Source organism: Puma concolor, chromosome C2 (assembly GCF_028749965.1).
Source record: "Puma concolor isolate L17-30 chromosome C2, mPumCon1.1.hap2, whole genome shotgun sequence".
Taxonomy (NCBI): domain Eukaryota; kingdom Metazoa; phylum Chordata; class Mammalia; order Carnivora; family Felidae; genus Puma; species Puma concolor.
This window is the reverse complement of record NC_141675.1, coordinates 31,281,154-31,301,106: the sequence shown is the minus strand read 5'-3', so window position 1 is coordinate 31,301,106 and position 19,953 is coordinate 31,281,154. Positions and strand designations below refer to the sequence as shown.

Here is a 19,953-nt window from a genome sequence, read left to right as displayed (position 1 = left end):
GCCGGATGACAGCGTCTTGGCTGCTTTCCGATCCTGAATTCGGCTTTCCCAGCAGAAGTGGAATATGCTTACCCTTGACAGCGCTGGTTTTGAGCTACTGGAATCTTTGGAAAATCACTCTTGCTTCTATGTGCTCTCAGAGGGCTGGGCGGAAGGGCTTGGTTTCCCTCTCTAGGATAAACACCTTGCTCTAAAGAGATTTGCTAGACCCACAGGCCTCTTTTTGTGAGGCGGCTCTGCCCTGTAAAGGGCTCATAGGCCAAGCGCTATTAGAAGGCCCTATCAAGGGTACATTAGTAGTTCAGTTGGTTGAGCAGCCGACTTTGGCTCAGGTCACAATCTCATACATAGTTCATGAGTTCGAGCCTCACACAGCAGCCTTGCTGCTGTCAGCACAGAGCCCACTTCAGATCCTCTTCTCACCCCCCGCCCCCCACCCCCATCCCTCTACCACTTCAACTCTCTCTCTCTCAAAAATAAACAGAAACATTTAGAAGGCCCTGTTAGGTTGGGTGCACAGGATGGGCACCTCCACCCTCTGTATCAACTTTCTTCTCACAATGGTAGGACTCCTGAAGAATGAAGAACTCAAGGGAGGTTTGCAAAGACTCCCAGGGCCTCAGAGCTGATCAGGGCTTTTGAAATTTGAGCAGGTCCCAATTACTCTACCTGTTCTGGCTGTAGGTCTTTGAAGGCAGCGCTCCCACAAACATTCACTGCCACCCAGGGAACTCAATAAACGATGATGATAATGGGATTATGTTTTCTGTTTTTAATTTTTTTTATGTTTATTTATTTTTGAGAGACACACACAGAGGGTGACTGGGGGAGGTGCAGAGAGAGAGGGAGACACAGAATCTGAAGCGGACTCCGGGTTCTGAGCTGTCAGCACACAGCCCAACACAAGGCTTGAACCCACGAACCACAAGATCATGACCTGAGCCGAAGTCAGATGCTTAGCCGACTGAGCCACCCAGGCGCCCAGGCTTATATATATATTTATTTTATTTTTTTTTTTTTTATTTGTCATGCAGTAAGGTTCTCCTGAATCTGAGTAAATTATAGCTGTACATCCAAGACCCTCCATGTTGTGTCTTACATTCCATCCTTTATGGTCTGACCGCCCACCCGTTCAGTGACAGGGGTAGAGTTGGCCTCTTAGGACTTGCTTGAGTTTTCTAGGGCTGCCTTAACACAGTACCATAAACTGGGTGGCTTAAAACAACAGAAATTTATTGTCTCACAGTTCTGCAGGCTGGAAGTCTGAAATCAAGGCATCGGCAGGGCCAATCTCCCTCTGAAATCAGTGGGGGAGAATCTTTCCTTGCCTTTTGTAGCTTGTGGTGCTTGTTGGCAATCCTTATCCTTCTGTGGCTTGTAGACTCGTCCCTCCAATCTTGGCCTCCATCATCACATGCCCATCTTTTCCCATGTGTGCATCTGTCTAGACTTCCCCCATCTTATAAGGACATTAATGATTGGTTTTAAGGTCCACCCTCATCCAGTATGACCTCATCTTAACTTAAAAAAATTTTGTTTATTTATTTTGCAAGAGAGAGAGACAGAGAGAGCGAGAGAGAGAGAGAGCATAGAAGTGGGGGAAGTGCAGAGAGAAGGAGAGACAGAATCCCGAGTAGGCTCCAGGCCATCAGTGCAGAGCCTGATGCAGGGCTCAAACTCAGGAACCATGAGATCAAGAGTCTGATGCTTAACTGACTGTGCCACCCAGATGCCCCAACCTCATCTCAACCTGATCACATCTGCAAAGACCCTATTTCCAAATAAGGTCACGTTCACCGGTATGGGGGTTAGGACTACAATGTATCTTTTTTGGGGGGGAAACACAGTTCATGTGATAACAGGGCCCTTCTAGGACTAACATAGCAAGATTTTATTGGCCGGTCCTGTTCCCAACACCAGCCAAATCAGCCTGTTCACTACCCAATGAGCACACCAGCTACTTTTTTGTCTCTTCAGTTCTGATCAGACTATTATTTCTTTCTGGAAAACCCTTAGCCTCTGAGCCCTTGTAACTTCATCCATTTACCCATCCATCTATCCATTCATTCTATAAACAGCCACTGAGTACCTTTTATGTGCCCCGTTTTACTGCTTAGTTCATATCTAACTCACCTGGGAGTCTACTCCATCCCCCTCTCTCATCTCGGCTGAAAGCCATCTCTTTCCTCTCAGCTTATGGCTCCACACTTTTATTTATTAGGCACTGAATCAGGAAAATAAGCCTATATCTTAGTGAATGATTTACAGGTACTACTGCCAATCAACATATTAAAAATAAGTAAAGTCTATTTCCTTCTCTAACAGAGGTCCTTGCCTCTTGCCAGAAATCAATGATCCTTGATTGATTGGCTCATTGACTTCTTGACTGACTCTCATTGGAACCTCAGTTGAGAAGGTGAAATCTGGCTCGCCATCCTCTGCTGGGAGTGCAATCCTGCATTTCTTCACAGGGCTCTCCAGCCCAGGCCCTGAAGTCGGGCATCTGTACTTTGAAGTCGGGTAAATGCTATACTTTGCACGGTCTTACTTTTGGTTCTTCCTCTCTTCCTCTAACCCCAGAGTTCACAGATTGGATCAAAGCTACCCTGGGCCCACTTGGGCTGCTCGCACAGTCCCTACTCGTTGGTGCTGACTCACCCCTGCTTGCCATTTCTCCCAATACACCCTGTGGCTGTGTCTACGGGAAAGCTGCTTCTCTCTGCTCTGTGCTGAGCAGTCTCAGCCGACAGCCTCCTCTCCTCCGCACTCTGTCCTTGCTGAGGAAGTGGGACTGTGTCCAGCTTGGGACTGGTCCCCATGAGGCACTGGCCATACTGTCCCCCTAATTCTCTCTTCTCTACCCTTGGGTTTCAGCCTAGAGGTTCCTTCCTCGGGGTCCTGTGATACACCCTTGATATATACTTCCCTATAGCACCTCACAATTGTAATTACATAGCTAATTGCTTAATTAGTTATTTCATGTCCATCTTTTCTGCCAGGAAGGAAATTCAAGGAGCTCAGGAACCGTCTGTTTCGTTAACTGCTGTACTTTGCACAGACTGAGTACTTAACAAAAATATGTGCTGGCTGGGAGAACAGCTAGTGGAGGCATCGCATGGGCCCACACTCAACCTGCCAGCCCCTCCTCTGTGATGACGGACATGATGACAGGCACAAAAGGATGAGGGTTTTGCCTGCTTGGCCCCATACACCAGGCTCAAAGCAGAGAGATGTGCTCCCGAGAAACCGGACTCGTGCCTCACTCCAGTCTCCAGGGGCTCTGAAATCCCATCCCGATCTCGCTCGTGCTAATAATATACTGGCCTTACTAATAATAATTATGCTGAGTCTTTTTCAAAAGGGCATTTCAGTCAGGGCCTGATATCCCTAACTGAGCATCTGGTGACAAAGTGACCCGGGAGAGATATCAGAGCAAGGAGGAGGCGGAACTGCAGGAAGAAGAATTATCTGAGCTGCAGAGCATGGGGTAGAGTGGCATTTGAATTATTCCTCCTTCAGCTTAATTAATGCTACAGAAGAATTTCCAGGGGACCAGGACTCGGTTTTATTCTGGCTGCAATTAAAGGGTCTCCCCTCTTTTCCTTGCTTGTCTTCATTCCTCTCTACTTTCCATCCACCCAAGAGATAGCCTGTTACCCAAGCTCGGTGATTGAAAGAAGAGTGAGGAATCATAATTGGAAAACGGCCTCGTGAGGAAAGCCGTGGATCAGATAGGGAGAAGTAGGATTTAAATGTAAAAATGCCCGGAACTGTGGGGAGAAGCAGAGCTGGACCTGGGGTTATCGGACAGAAAGCCAACAAACCTTCCTCTTTCTTTTTTCTTTTCTTTTCTCTTTTCTTTTCATGTTTGTTTACTTTTGAGAAGGGGGAGGGGCAGAGAGAGAAGGAGACACAGAATCTGAAGCAGGCTCCAGGCTCCGAGCTGTCGGAGCGAAGTCCGAGGCGGGGCTCGAACCCAGGGACTGCGAGATGGTGACCTGAGCCGAGGTCGAGGTCAGAAGCTCAGCCAAAGGAGCTGCCCAGGCATCCCAACCCTCCTCTTTCCCAGCCTGCACTGAAACCTGTCAGGCAGAGGTTCTCCTACTGAGCAAAAGCATGGAGTTGGAGCTGCAAAGTGCAGACAGGGGGCTTTCTCCCAAAGCCCTGCAGGATTATCTCCGGGATAATTTTCTGCTTTCTTTGCACCTTTTACGTATTAAGTCCATTATAGGAAAAAAAAAATCTAAATCAGTACTATAGCGTTGAACCCACTTCTCAGCGGTAATGAAAAGAATTCGCCCAGTTATCACCCTGCACCAGTTTAGGTTTCTGTCTGCCTCTGGGGAGTTCAGGGTGTGTGTGCATTTCTCTGTGTGTCTCTGACTATGCTTTGGGCACTGAATGTGTATACTGTACTACCTATGTGTGAGTGTATGCGCGTGTGCATGTGTGTGCGCGCCCACATATGCCCTCTGTGTGTGTTGCTGATGAGAGCCGCTCACCACAGGCTTTAGGAAAATTCCCAGAGTCTTCCACTCCTATCACAGGGTCACTTAGCCAGTCAGTCCCCCAGGAGGGCTGTGAATGGCATTGCTGGCCCCTGGTGGAGCAGCCAGTCTCGGCAGCCTGGACAGGGAGATGCCTGTGCTCCCAGTTCCGCCCTGGGTCCCCTGCCGTTTCAGGGGACAGTGAGGCAGGCCCACCACTCTTGTGGGGTGTGGCAAAGAGAAGGGGGTCTCAAGCTGTGTGCAGCACCCACTTCTGTGCAGGTTGGTCTCAGAGCCTGGCATGAGGCAGAGAGAGGGCCCTAAGGCTGAGGCTTTGGCCCCCTCAATCTTTTCTCTGTGGATTCCCTCTTTGAAAGACCCCCAAAACCAGTTCCGTAGAGAGAAAGGAATTCTTCGTCCCAGGCATGGGTGACCCCCTCAGGTGTCCTGAGCTATTATCTTCCTTCCTTTTTTTTTTTTTTTTTTAAATGTTTATTTTATTTTTGAGACAGAGAGAGAGAGCATAAACAGGGGAGGGTCAGAGAAAGAGGGAGACACAGAATCTGAAACAGACTCCAGGCTCTGAGCTGTCAGCACAGAGCCCGACACGGGGCTCGAACCCACAGACCCCGTGATCATGACCTGAGCCGAAGTCGGACGCTTAACCGACTGAGCCACCCAGGCGCCCCTTATCTTCCTTCCTTCAGCACTGATTTACTTATAAAAGATAGGGGCCAAAAAAACACAACGCAAGAAAACCCTCTCTTGGTTCAACGCCAGTGTCCGGGCAGCCGCTTCACCGGTAACTGTGACAATGAATATGACTGAGGTGTTAATTTATATGATTTTTATTCTACGGAATGGAAGAATCTCCAGACTGAGGGTAAACATAGATGCCTTTAATCCTCTTTTATAAAGAGTATTATTTTTTAACTCTTTAATGCCAACCACAGGATCTCTAGGGCTGATTAATGTCTCTTGTTTTGTGTTTCGTCCAAAGCAGCTGATGGAAGGGAGAGGGGTTCAGACTCCGGGAACTGGGTTCTTACGGGAGCCAAGTGGCAGCATCACCGTGAGGGTCTGGAGCCCGGGAAGCAGGTGCTGGTGTACAGTCTGTGGTGGGGACCCCTGCCGGTACCATGCCGTCCTGGCCTCCTTGGACAAAGGTCTGGGCCGAAGGCACAGGGGCTGCAGACTACATGTCCAGGTGTGGCCCTGGGGCCTTCACAGCCCCCCTGGGGTTGGGAAGGGAAGAACAGTTCCAAGATGACGGAAAATGCATTTCCTTTTCCAGTCTGACAGCATGAGGACTCTGTCAGACTTGCTTTGCTTTTTGAAAAATAATTGACATTTTTTGCAATGCAAGTGTGTGAAGTAACATATGCTCCCTAAAACAGTCTCAGGGCCGTGGATCCCCAAGTGTGGTACCAGAGTAGGGCTATCAGCATCATCTGGGTACTTGTGTGACGGTGCTTCCCGGGCCCCGACCTTGGACCTACACATCTGAAACTCAGGGGGCAGGGCCCCAAAATCCGTGCTTTAACAAGCTCTCTGGGGATTCGGGTGCACAGCAAAGTGTGAACACAGCCGTTGCAGTGGACACAGTAACTCAGCTGCCTTTTCTCCTGCTCTCTCCTGAGAATTTTTCTTCAAAATCCTTCCACGGTGATCCTATCAAAAGGACCCTTAATTGTCTTTTGTGACTGTCATCTTTTCCTGAGATGCTTGGAGGCTCTCTGCTTTATTGTTTTCTGTTTCTGAGTGACTGGTATTAGGGAACATTAGAGGCTTTTTTTTTTTTTTTCCACCAGTTATCCTTGAGAATGTACGTCCGTGTGTGTCTTCCATGGGGGATGGGCTCTGAGAGCATGGAAGGCACTCACGGCAGCACCCACAACAGTCACATAAGCCATGACCAGGGAAGGACCTGTACCGGGGGTAGTTTCTAGTTTCTATCACATGGGGTCTTACGAAACTCATAAATTCTCACAAATCCCATTTTATGGATGGGAAGACCTAAGGTCAAATTTACCTCTGTAAATAGTTTGAATCCAAGTCCTGCATTCTTCCTGTCATATCAAAGAACTATTCTGCCATACCAGACAGCAAGAAAGTTCTTGAGAGGGTTTGCCGCTTTCCCAGCTGATGCTGCTGAATGAAGACAGGGCTTAAACAGGAAGCGTGATATCGTGGAACAAAGGTAAAATCTTCTGCGAAAGCAAAGGCCCTACAGATCTCAGCACAGAACTGATTGTGGCTGGAGCAGACACTGTCTCCCAGAAACATAGTGAGGATGGAGGCTGCAGCCTAGACAGTAATCCATGGGAATAACGGGGGAGGATGAGACAAGGGCCTTGCCTCCACTGTGACCCAGGATGACTGGAATTCATCGCAGAGGAACAAGGGCTCTGCAGAACACGTGTGGGGTGGGCCTGACTTCCCCCAGCAGGTTCAGGATGAGCCTGGTGCTCACAGGGATCGCCCCCAGGAGAGACTGTCCCTTGTCCCATGGCGAGGATAGGCCTCCAAGCCTGGGGCCCAGAGCAGTGCAGGAGGTGAGTCTGAGACAGATGGGGCAGATTCTAGAGGAAGTGGAAGCTGGTCCAGGCACTCAGGGTGGGAAGGGAGGGGCAGCACCAGGCAGAACAGCACATAAGGAAGACCTGACGAAGGGAAAACCATCATGGAAGGACAAGGGTGCAGCTGGCAAGCTGTCTGAGAAGATGGCTTCTGCCTCCTGCCATGATGGGCAGATGCCCAAGGAACAGCTCTGTTTGAGGTTCACAGGGCAGAGGGGACAGAGAATGCCAGCGGACATTAGAAGAGAGAAAGCAAGGAGAAGGAGGGATCAGCGAGCTTGGAAGGCAGAAAGCATCAGAAGCTGCAGAAACACAGGGTGTGGGAGGAGCGGGGGCCTGAGACAAGAGGAAGGAGCAGCAGGAGGAGCAAAGGGGAAGGGGCTGAGGGAGATCAGAGACGCCTTGAAGACGGAGCTCAGTTCATGATGAAACAGGGAGGCCTGCAGGGAGCAGGGCCTAAGGAAGGCACGAGCAAGGCTACAGACTTCTCAGACAGACAGCCTGGGGCTCTGAAGGATGGGAGAGTTGACACTACTTTGGCAGAAGAAACCTGGTGGAATACTAAGAAGGGGAGATTTCGCTCACAAAGGGACTGGATGGGGCCTTTTCCTACTGATGAGAAGAGAAAGCAAGCCAACTGGAGTAGGGTTTTTGACTTAACCAACAGAAGGCCACCATGAAGAGATTTGTGGGATTCTCTTGGGGCTGTGTCCACCAACGTGAGCTGATAAAGGGTGAAGATCAGGTTTGTGAATGTGCATGTAGGCCCCAAATGCAAACAGTTGATCAAAGATGTGGCACCTTTCCTGGTACGTATGTGCTATTTTTCTTCTTGCTAACAGAAGACAGGACCAGTCATAATCAGAATGTGATCTGTGAAGTCAAACATGCTTGTGTCCTCCCAAGATGTATATGTTGAAGACCTAACCCCCAATGGGATGGTATGTGGAGGTAGGGCCTTGGAGAGGTAATTAGGTTTAGATGAGGTCATCAGGGTGGGACCCCGTGACAAGATCAGCATCCTTATAGGAAGAGGAAGGGAGACCAGAACTCTTGCTCTCTCTACCATGTGAGGATACAGAGAGAATGTGACCATCTGCAAGCCAGTAAGAGGACTCTCACCAGGAACCAAATCTGCCAAGACCTTGATTTTGGACTTCCTAGCCTCCAGAAGAAATGTGCAAAATCAGTGTCTGTTGTTCAAACCACCTAGGCTACGGTATTTTGTGATGGCTGCCCACACAAGCTAAGAAATTGGGAATGTTAATTTGAATACCTGTAAATCATACAGGTGTTAGAGCCCAGCCCAGCTCATATATCTGTCCCTCTTAAAGGGCGGGAATTTTACCAGCAGTTAAGAACTCCTTAGGTTAGTGGGTTTATTCCAACCATAAGAAAGCACAAAGGAACACATTCTATCTGTTCATTATTCCAGAAGCCTGGTGGGAAGGAAATGATCCTGGGGCTAGAAATAGCAATTTAGAGGAGGAAGACCTGGGGAAAAGTATGGTGGAGAATTAAGACAGAATGAGACATGAAAGCTGAGGGCCAAGTAGGGAAAACTAGAAAACTTTAATAGCTATTAATGAGGTCTTCACTTATAAAGTAAAACAAGATGTCTTGAAAGATGATGATATTAAAAAGGTCTTGAAAGAACGGCATGAAATGGGGGAACTAAGACGGAGTATAATACGGACTATAAAGACCGAGTATAGCAGTCTTAAGGACTGTTTCATGGAACAGGGGTAACAAGGGGAAGGTTCTACTTTTGGTGTGAGGGGTATGCTTCTAACAAACAGAATCTCCAGTGAGTAACAACGAAATAGAAGAGAAAAGGAAAAGAAGATAACAGAAAACTGTTTGAGCATTCCAGAAACTGAACAGCACAAGGTGAGTTTCACCTTTTGCAATTTTGCTCTGAGGAAAGTGTGCCCTGTGGCTAAAACTCCAGCTGAAGATCCCACCCCCTTTGTGGCTGCAGGAACCAAGGGAAGGAGTCCAGAATAATCAGGATTGCTGGAGAGTTGGGGTTTGCAGGGACTCCCTGGAAACAAGAGAGCCAGGGAGAGAGAATCCCAAATTCTGGATATGAACTTTTCCCAATTCTCTGGCTGACCCCTGAATCATGCATTTATGAGACAGACTGAAAACCACAGGAAATGAAATCTGAGCTGTTTCTCCCTGCAGACTTGACAGTTTGCAGGTTGAGTCTAACTGAGTTAACTTCCTGTTAAATCGGAAACATTGACACTTTTTGGATCAATGTAATAGCACCTACAGGCTCTACATTGTAACATTCATAATGTATATAATCCCAAACTACCATTCAGACAAAGACTGAGGGAAATGTGACCCCTTTTCATGGGAAAGAAGGATGCCAACCTCAGGATGACCTGGGCTTTTTTTTTTTTTTTAAGTTTATTTATTTATTTTGAGAGAGAGACAGACATGGAGAGAGACAGCAGAAGAGGCACAGAGAGGGAGAGAGAGAATCTCAAGCAGGCTCCGCATCGTTAGTGTGGAGGCTGATGCGGGGTTTGAACTCACAAACTGTGAGATCATGACCTGAGCCGAAACCTAGAGTTGGACACTGAACCGACTGGGCCACCCAGGCACCCCAGGATGACCTCAGCTTTAAAGCAGCTATTATAGCTATGCTCAATGAGATAAAGAAAGGTATGCTTATGATGCATAAAAATATAAAGCACCCCAGTTGATAACTGGAAATTATAAAAGAAAGATTAATAAGAAATTGTAAAGTTAAAAAAGACAACATGAGAAAAAAATCACTAGAGGAACTTTCTGTTAGCAAAATGGAAACGGTAAATCAAAGAATCAATGAACTTAAAGACAGTTATAAGGAGGAAAGGAAAAATTGGGGAAAATAACGAGCAGAGCCTCAAGAACCTGTGGAACGATTTCACACATTCTACATACAGGTAATTGTATTGTAGGTGGTGGCATTGCTTTGAGGCACTCTCAACCTGTAGTTTTTCCTCTACCTCTTTATATATTAAAAAACCCCAAGTTCACACCAATACTTTCAATTCCAATTCAATACCACATAATTCATTTTAGTTTTCATGTTTTCCATATTTGTACCTCCTTTTCCAATAGCTCCCATTGTCTCCAATATATTTCCTCATCTCCTTGCAAATAGCTAATTTCCCAGCGTTTCTTGGCTGCTGGCTCTCCCCCACATGGATCTAGATATCTAGTAGGGATGCCTCCCTTGCCTGAGACATCTACCTTGATTGGGTCTGCCAAGTAGCTTTTTGGTGAAAGATAAAAGAAAGCCAATAAAGTGTTTTGTTTCATTCTGAAAGAAGGTAAGAGAAGAGTTTGGAAGGGAAAGACAAGAGAAAAGCCATTTATTTTTCTAAAATGCAAATTCATCACCTTTGGATCATGTGTATCCATCTATGTGTGCACACACACACACACACACACACACACACACACACACATATACACAGCCCTGGAATGACTTCCCATTGCTCTAAGGCCCTGAATTCTATCACAAGGGTCCAGGAGGCTGCTGCTGACCTCCCCGGCCACTTTCCTCCTCTTTTCCCAAATTCCCAACATAGGGGTCCTCTATGAGCTCCTTTAATGTTCCATTTTCTCTCTTGCCACAGGGCCTTTGTATGTGCTATTTATGTCTCTCAGTGTTCTAACCTCCCCTTTCATTTGGGTGACTTATTCTTCAAATCCCTGCTGAAGCACCATCTCCTCTTCTGGAAGCCCTCCTTAATCCCCCTAGATATGGTCAGATTATATTATTATTTATTGTTTTATTCATGTTCTCACAGAACACAATGGCTTTTTTCTCCACTGGTCATTATGCACTTATATCTGTGTCTGACTAATGTCACCTTTCCTCATCAAACTGTGAGTGATGTAACAATAACAATGTCTCTTTTTGATCTTGATAGTGTCCCTGGCCTGTGACCAGTACTGACACATAGCAGCTGCTCAATACATACTGTCCATGTGAATAAATTCTTTGTAATTTTAGAACCGCAAGTTGTTAATCAACAAACATGTTATCTGTCTATTTTTAAAATAATTATTTATTTTTTAGAGAGAGAGACAGAGCACGAGTTTGGGAGGGGCAGAGAGAGAGGGAGACACAGAATCTGAAGCAGGCTCCAGGCTCTGAGCCATCAGCACAGAGCCTGACGCAGGGCTTGAACTCAAAAACTGTGGGATCTTGACCTGAGCCAAAGTCAGACACTTAACTGACTGAGCCACCCAGGTGCCCCATGTCTATTTCTATTAAAAGGAAAAGAATAGAGAAATAATATGATAAATATAGTGAGACAGGGGAACATAAAAATTGGTGAAGGATCCTGAAAGCTCTTAGATCTAGGAGTTTATACGTTTTATCAGTTAGAAGAACAACAAAAACCACAACGAATGGTCTGACTAATGTATACAAGAACATCATGTGGGGAATCCTTTACCTAAAAAAAATTTAATGTAAAGCATAAATGTTTGGTTCACATCATTATTTGGTGATTCACAGTCATTAAACTGTTAGTCCTTTCAAAGGTAGAATAAAGTTCCATTCAAAATCCAAATGTGAGTATTTATGCATGTTTTGGAACTAGAAAAAGTGATTTCAAATATACCTGAAAGAAAAGATATTTGGTAACAGTCAACAAAGTGTTTTTTTTTAAGGAAGAATAAAGGATAACCTCACCCAAAGAGGAGAACTTTTGCTAAAGTTATTATAATCCAAACAATACGGGTAGTAAAACTTGTGCTAAAGTTATCACAATCAGAACAATATGGTTGGGCATAGAATAAGAAATAAGTTGATGGAGCAGAATTGAGAATCAAAACATGGTTCATATATGCAACTTAATATATGACAAGGATGACAAGTGATCAATAAAATATGGATAATATATTTAACACATGGTATTGTTAAATGATCTATTCACTTGTATGAAAACAGGGTAAAAAAAAATATATATCCTAATACATACTCAAAAACAATTCTGAAGGGCACCTGGGTGGCTCAGTCAGTTAAGCATGTGACTTTGGCTCAGGTCATGACCTCACAGTTTGTGAGTTCAAGCCCCACATTGGGCTCTGCACTGACAGCTCAGAGCCTGGAGCCTGCTTTGGATTCTGTGTGTCCCTCTCTCTCTGCCCCTACCCTGCTCATGCTTGGTCTCTTTCTGTCTCTCAAAAAAAAAAAAGTTACAAAAATTTAAAAAATTTAAAAAAAAGTTTGAGAATAGCCCTTGTGTCCACCAACAAAAGAACAGATATATAAGCAATGAAATACTACAATAAATGGGAACAAAGTATTGCTGCACACAACAGCATGAATGAATCTCACAGACACAAAGAGCATAGACTGTAATTCCAATCATGTGAAGTTCTAGAACAGGCACAACAAATCTATGGTTGAAAATATAATCAGAACAGTGGTTGCCCCTGGGTGTGGGGTAGGGGTGACAACTGATTGGGGAGGGGTATGAGGGCACTTCCCAGTGTGATGGCCACGTTCTGTATCTTGACAGGAGTTTGGGATACACAGGTGTATGGATTTGTTCAAACTCTATACGTGTACACTTAAGAATCATTTCTTACCAAAATCTCTGGGATGAAGCAAAAGTGGTTCTAAAAGGGAAGTTCATAGCACTGCAGGCCTCGCTTAAGAAACCAGAGAAATCTCAAATAACAATTTAACATTACACTTAAAGGGAACAGAAAAAGAAGAACAGGTGAAGCCCAGAGCTAGCAGAAGGAAGGAAATAATAAATACCAGAGCATAAATAAATGAGAGAGAGATTAAAAAGACAATAGAAAATATCAATGAAACTAAGAGCTGGTTCTTCAAAAGGATAAACACAATTGAGACATCTTTAGCTAGACTCAGCATGAAAAACGGGGAAAGGACTCAAATAAATGAAATCAGAAACAAAAGAGGAGGCGAAATTATAACTGATACCTCAGAAAACCAAAAGTCTTAAGCAAGTGTTATGAATAATTATATGCCAACAAAGTGGACAACCTAGAAGAAATAAATAAACATTTTACTGTCTTCTGAGACTGAATCATGGTGAATGGACCGATTACTAGTAAGGAGATTGTATCAGTAATCAAAAACTTCCCAACAAATGTAAGGGCAGGACCAGACAGTTTCACTGGTGAGTTCTACCAAACATTCAAAGAATATGTAATACCTATACTTCTCAAACTCTTTCGAAAAAACTTCAGGAAACACTTCTAAACTCATTTTATGAGGCTGGAATTACACTTATACCAAAACCAGACAAAGACAATATTAAAAAAGACAATTACAAGTCAATATTCCTGATGAATTTTGATACAAAAATCCTCAATAAAACATTAGCAAACCAAATTCAATGATACATTGAAAGGATCATACACTATGGCCAAGTGGGATTTATTCCAGAGATGCAAGGATGGTTCAACATCCACAAGTCAATCAACATCACGCATTAACAAAATGAGAGATAAAAATCATACGATCATCTCAGTAGATACAGAAAAAGCATTTGATACAATTCATTCATTTATGATGAAAACTCTCAAGGAAGTGGGTACAGAGGGAACATATCTCACCATAATAAAAGCCTCATATGACAAGCAATGGTTAACATCATACTCAATGGTGAAAAGCTGAAAGCTTTCCTTCTAAGATCTGGATAAAGACAGGATGCTCACTCTCCCCATTTTTATTCAACACAGTATTGGAAGGCCTAGCCAGAGGAATTAGGCAAGAAAAAGAAATAAGAGGCATCCAAATTGGAAAGGAAGAAGTAAAACTGTATTTGCAGATGACATGATCCTATATATAGAAAACTCTAAATCCTCCAACAAAAAACTGTTAGAACTAATAAATGAATTCAGTAAAGTTGCAAGATACAAAATTAATATACAAAAATATGTTTCATTTTAACACACTAATAACAAACTGTTAGAGAAATCAAGAAAACAATCTCATTTACAATTGCATCAAAAAGAATAAAATACTTAGGAAAAAATTTAACCATGGATGTGAAAGACCTGTATGTACATTGAAAACTATGAGACTGATGAAGAAACTGAAGAAGATACAAATAAATGGAAAGCTATTCCATGTTCATGGATTAGAAGAACTAATATTGTTAAAATGTCCATACCACCCAAAGCAATCTATAGATTCAGTGCAATCTCTATAAAAATTCTAATGGCATTTTTTACAGAACTAGATAATATTATTCTCAAATTTACATAGAACCACAAAGAAAACTCAAATAGCTAAAAAATCTTGAGAAAAAAGAACAAAGAGGTATCATAGTCCTTGATTTCCAACTATTCTGTAAAGCTACAGTAATCAAAACAGTATGGTATTGGCAAGAAAACAAAAACAGAAACAGAATAGAGAACTCAGAAATAAACCCATGCTTACCTGGTAATTAATTTATAACAAAGGAGCAAAGAGTACACAATGAGGAAACGACAGTCTCTTCAATAAAGGGTGTTGGACAGCCACATGCAAAAGAATGAAACTGAACCACCATCTTATACCATATACAAAAATCAGCTCAAAATGGATTAAAGACTTGAACGTTAGACCTAAAACCACAGAACTCCTAGAAGAACACAGGTGGCAAGCTCCTTGACCTTAATCTTAGCAATGTTTTATATTGGATTTGGCTTCAAAGACAAGGGAAACAAAAACAGAAATAAACTAATGGGACCACATCAAACCAAAAAGCGTCTGAACATCAAAAGACGCCATCAACAAAATGAAAAGGCAGGTTACTGAATGGGAGAAGATATTTGCAAATAATGTATCCAATAAGAAGTTAATATCTAAATAGACAAAGAAATCATGTAACTCAGCATCAACAACAAACAACCTGATTACAAAATGGGTGAAGGATCTGACTAGACATTTTTCCAAAGTCATACAGATGGCCAAGAGGTACATGAAATCTGGAAATGCATCAACAGAATAGGATGGAGTGAAGAATGGACAGAGGGATAGCTCAGATGGATGGTTATATAATAAATCATACAGAGCAAGGTATTCATTCTAAAACCTAGGTGGTGGGTAATGGCTAGCCTCTGTAAATTCTATCAAGCTCTCTGTATGCTTGAAAATTTTCCAAAATGAAATCTTGGGAAAAATAAATAAATTTTAGGTGTGCTTAGTATTTAAATATAGAGCAAAACCCCCAAGAAGATAGTACAGGAAACTTTAAAAAGCACTTATAACCCTGGAGTGAAGAGAGATTTTTAAATAAACCAAAAAAACCGGGGTGCCTGGGTGGCTCAGTCGGTTGAGCGTCCGACTTCAGCTCAGGTCATGATCTTGCGGTTCATGAGTTTGAATCCCGCATCAGGCTCTGTGCTGACAGCTCAGAGCCTGGAGCCTGCTTCGGATTTTGTGTCTCCCTCTCTCTCTGCCCCTTTCCTGCTCATGCTCCTGTCTCTCTCTGTCTCTCAAAAATGAATACACGTTAAAAAATTTTAAATACCCCAATGTTTATAGCAGCACTCTCAACAATAGCCAAATTATGGAAAGAGCCTAAATGTCCACCAACTGATGAATGGATAAAGAAATTGTGGTTTATATACACAATGGAATATTACGTGGCAATGAGAAAGAATGAAATATGGCCTTTTGTAGCAAAGTGGATGGAACTGGAGAGTGTTAATGCTAAGTGAAATAAGTCATACAGAGAAAGACAGATACCATATGTTTTCACTCTTATGTGGATCCTGAGAAACTTACCAGAAGACCATGGGGGAGGGGAAGAAAAAAAAAGAGGTTAGAGAGGGAGAGAGCCAAAGAGACTTAAAAACTGAGAACAAACTGAGGGCTGATGAGCGGTGGGAGGGCGGGGAGGTGGGTGATGGGCATTGAGGAGGGCACCTGTTGGGATGAGCACTGGGTGTTGTATGGAAACCAATTTGAAAATAAATTTCATATTTAAAACATTTTTTAAATAAATAAGTAAATAAACAAACAAAAAAACCCCAAGAAACATAGAGAGAACAGATGCGTATTTTTGACTAGAAGAATATTAACTGCTTTTGGAAGCCAAAGGATATCATAAACAGTATCAAAAGAACAACAGATGTGGTAAGGGGAACTAACTGTATCATACATGGAGACAAAGGGTTAACACCCCTAATATAAAAAGGCTTCCTATAAATTTCTAAGAAACCAGCATACAACCCAATAGAAAAACAGGTAAAGGCATGTACATATAATAAACAGCAGCTAAAATGTGAATCCCAGTAACTGTGTGAGAAGACAGTAAAGGGGTATCTCCAGCAGTCAGGTGAAAAGGCAGACCAAAACAAAAGGAAGTAATGCTTTTCATCTTTGGATTGGCAAATTGGTAAAGATCGATTGCCTTCAGTGCTGGTAAGGATGTTGGAAGGTGGGCACCATACGTTCCTAGTGGAGCGTAAATATTCACAAACTTGTAGAAAAGCAGCTTGGCAGGAAGAATGCCCCTGAGACACGCACAGCAGAACAATAGGCATAGTATGATCCCACTGTTATAAAATAAAAATCTTCAAATTTTGGAGCAATGAGAAAAGTGTGAAAAGAGACATGCCCAACTATTAAAACTGACGCCTAAGGACAGGGGTTGGTACACTATGGCCTGAGCACCAAATCTGTCAGGTCACCTGGATTCTTATAGCCCATGAGCTAAGAATGGTATTTATACCCTTTTAAAGGGTTACCTAATTATCTACACAATATCCTCTATGTTGCCTCTTAGCCAACAAAGCCTAACGTACTTATTATATGGCCTTTAAGGAAAAGTTTACTGACTCTTGCTTCAGGGGGGATTGTGGTTTCTTGGTTGTCTTTTTCCCCCTTACTTCTCTGTATTGTTCTTATTTTTATAATAATATCCTGGGAGTGAAGAAACCAGGGAGACCAGTTAGGAAGCTACCAGAAGGGACCAGGTGAAAGAGAATGGTGCTTTGGAATAGGATGGGGGCTGCAGAGATGGAAAGAAAGAGGCAGATTTTATTTGAACCTATGGGAGTTGCCAAGGGATTGGACATGGATGGTGAGGCAGAAAGAAATCAAGGGTGACTCGCAGGTTTCAGTCATTCGTTGAATTGGTGGAACCACTAAGCTGGAAAAATTGGGGAGGAAAATGGAGGAGAAAGCTCTGCTTTGGACCTGTAACGGTTGGGACTAGAACTGTGAGAACCAGATGACTGGACGGAGGTGATGAGAGCTGCCTTGACTGTGGAGGGGGAAGCTGAGTGGGAATACCAATGTGAGAGTACTCATCATGTAGACGGCACTTAGAGCTGTCTGGAAGCACTGGAGAGGGAGAAGAGGAGGGGACCAAGGGTCTGCCTGGTGACACAGTACCCAGCCCCACCGGCGCCTACTTCTGCTGATGGACGTCTCTGACGCTACTCTCCAACTGCCTGGATTCCTCCAAATCACCTCTTCCAAAGTGTCCTTTCCCCACTGGCCAAGAACACCATCCATGGCTTCAGAGTAGACACCCTAACCCTTCCTTACAGCCTATGCCCAAATGCTTACCTGGACAACGAGGACAACCAGCTGCTATTGTTTCTCCATCTCGCACCTGCCTCCCCCAGTGGGAGATAAGTTCAAGTGCCAGTCGCTTCCAGTGTGCCCTGCCATGGGTCCCCGGCCCAGCCATGTGCAGCCACTTTTTATTCATGCCATGCTTTTACCTGAGAACACCAAGAAGGACTCACCAAGGAGCTGGTGTAGGTGGGGTCTGAGGTGTCATCCTGGAGGTAGCGGGAAAGGCCAAAGTCAGACACCTTGCATACCAGGTTACTGTTGACCAGGATGTTCCTAGCAGCCAGGTCCCGATGCACGTAGTTCATCTCAGCCAGGTACTTCATGCCCGCAGCGATGCCCCTGAGCATCCCTACCAGCTGGATCACCGTGAACTGCCCATCATTTTGCTGCAACAATACATAAAGGGCATTGGGATCAAGATGGGCTTCAGTGGTTAAACAGAAGCCACAGGACCACGGCCCTGCTGCTTGTCAGCCTCTGTCTGTGACTGGCCACGCTGCTCACTGTGTCCTTCTCCCTCCCCGCCTCCCCCATCCCTCTCCTTGAATACTCTGCTCTCTCCTTGCCAACCCTGTTGATTCTATCTCCAAAATACATCTCAAAGCCATCCACGCCTCTCCATCTCTACTGCCTCCATTCTAACCAAGTCACCATCATCCATCACCTGTAACAGCCTCCCCACACCTGCCTCTCCCCAATCCATTCTCTACACAGCAGCTAGAGCCAGTTTTGCAAAACATAAATCAGGCCATGCCACTCCCTGGCTTCAAGCTCTGTAACAGCTTCCCATTCATTGCATTAGGGAAAAGCTCCAAACTCCTCCTCATGGTCCACGGGACCCCAGGGGATCGGCCACCACCTCACCTGTCAGCCACAGTGACTGGTGACCTCTCAGTCCTTTCCCAAGCCAAGGTCTTCCTTCCTTATGGCCCCTACACCTGCCGTCCCCTCTGCTCTTCCTCACAATCAACACTTACCTGCCCTTAAGGTCTCCACTAAGTGTCCCTTTTTCAGAGAGAATGTCTCTATAACTACTCCCCTCCTCCAAATATGACTAGCACTTTCTTACTATCTTCTTGTCTTTTATGAATGCTTTTATTCTTCTTCTTAGCATATCACAAGTTTTAGGTGTGTATGTGTAACACCTATCCATCTGCCTCTGCTGCTTGGCTCTCTGAAAACAAGACCCTCTCTCCTGTGGTTACCATTGTACTCCCAGTGCTAAGAACTTCAAATAGAAAAGGCTCAATAAACATGTGCTCCATTAGTGGCTACTACATCTCTCCCTGTTTCCAGAATTAAATGCTTAAGGTGTCTTCCTTGGGTCCTACCAGAGCTGTCAACCTTGACATTGGGATAGCCATATGCACCTCAAAGGGATTAGTGGCAGGAGAAACACACACACAACGTATGGCATTGACCCTCTTAGCGAATGGGAGCCAAGCTGCAGTGCTGCCCCTCTCCAGTCACCGGTGGGCTCACTGTTTCCTGGGTGGATGCTCTCCTTCAAGGTTTGGCGACAGACCTCAGTGAATGTATCAACCTTCCTCCTGCCTCCCCAAAGCCCTTGGGTCTTGGCTTCTGCACACACTGGTTACATCAGTGGACCCTGTGCTTTGCTGCCAATAACACATTTTCTCTTCTAGTCCAGCCCCAGCTGCTCCGCCGAAGGACGATAAGTAGTATTCTGTTAAGTAGAGCTTGGCCCAGGCATTGAGAGGCTTTGACTGGGGGAGAGGTGAGAGGAGGTGGAACACCCTGGGTCTAGTCTAAGTTACTGCTGGACACAGACCCTGGGCAAGGCAGCCACTCCCCAGCTCCCTCCTGTGAAACAGCACGCATAAACGTGCACAGCTCCCATTTACTGAGCACCTACTGCATGTGAGGTGATATACAACACAGTCACATGCACTACCTCACTTAAGTGTGTGTGAGACACAGCATCTATGCATGCACTCCTACAAAAGCATTTTCCATGCAAAAATAAATATGGAAAAACAAAACAGCCATTGAAAAACTACCCTGTGTATTAGAGAAAACCCCACCAATCAAACAGTCTAACCATGATAGTGTGAATATTGAAGACTTCCTTCTGCGAGACTGCAAGCCCAGGTCTGTGTTCTAGGGCTACGCCCCTTGATCAATCAGAGTGAGCAAACTGACGCTCCCTCCACACCTTCCTGAGATGCCTCCCAGAAGAGAACCCCCAAACACACTGGGATTGACACACCCCAAGCTCCAGGCTGTTTCTAACTCAAACCTTAACCACCTCCCACCCTGCCTGGAATGCTTTCCCTGCAATATTTTCTTCTAACCA

General features: G+C 44.5%; 1 protein-coding gene across 2 annotated transcripts in view; it reads right to left on the bottom strand.

The window, feature by feature from the left end:
* The window catches only part of EPHB1 (EPH receptor B1), a 432,698-nt gene that overhangs the window by 33,340 nt on the left and 379,405 nt on the right, over positions 1-19,953 (bottom strand). For both annotated transcript variants that reach the window (XM_086674337.1, XM_086674338.1), the window contains exon 12: positions 17,807-18,022. In XM_086674337.1, the coding sequence (XP_086530463.1) occupies positions 17,807-18,022 (216 nt within the window). The remainder of the gene's footprint in view (positions 1-17,806; positions 18,023-19,953) is intronic.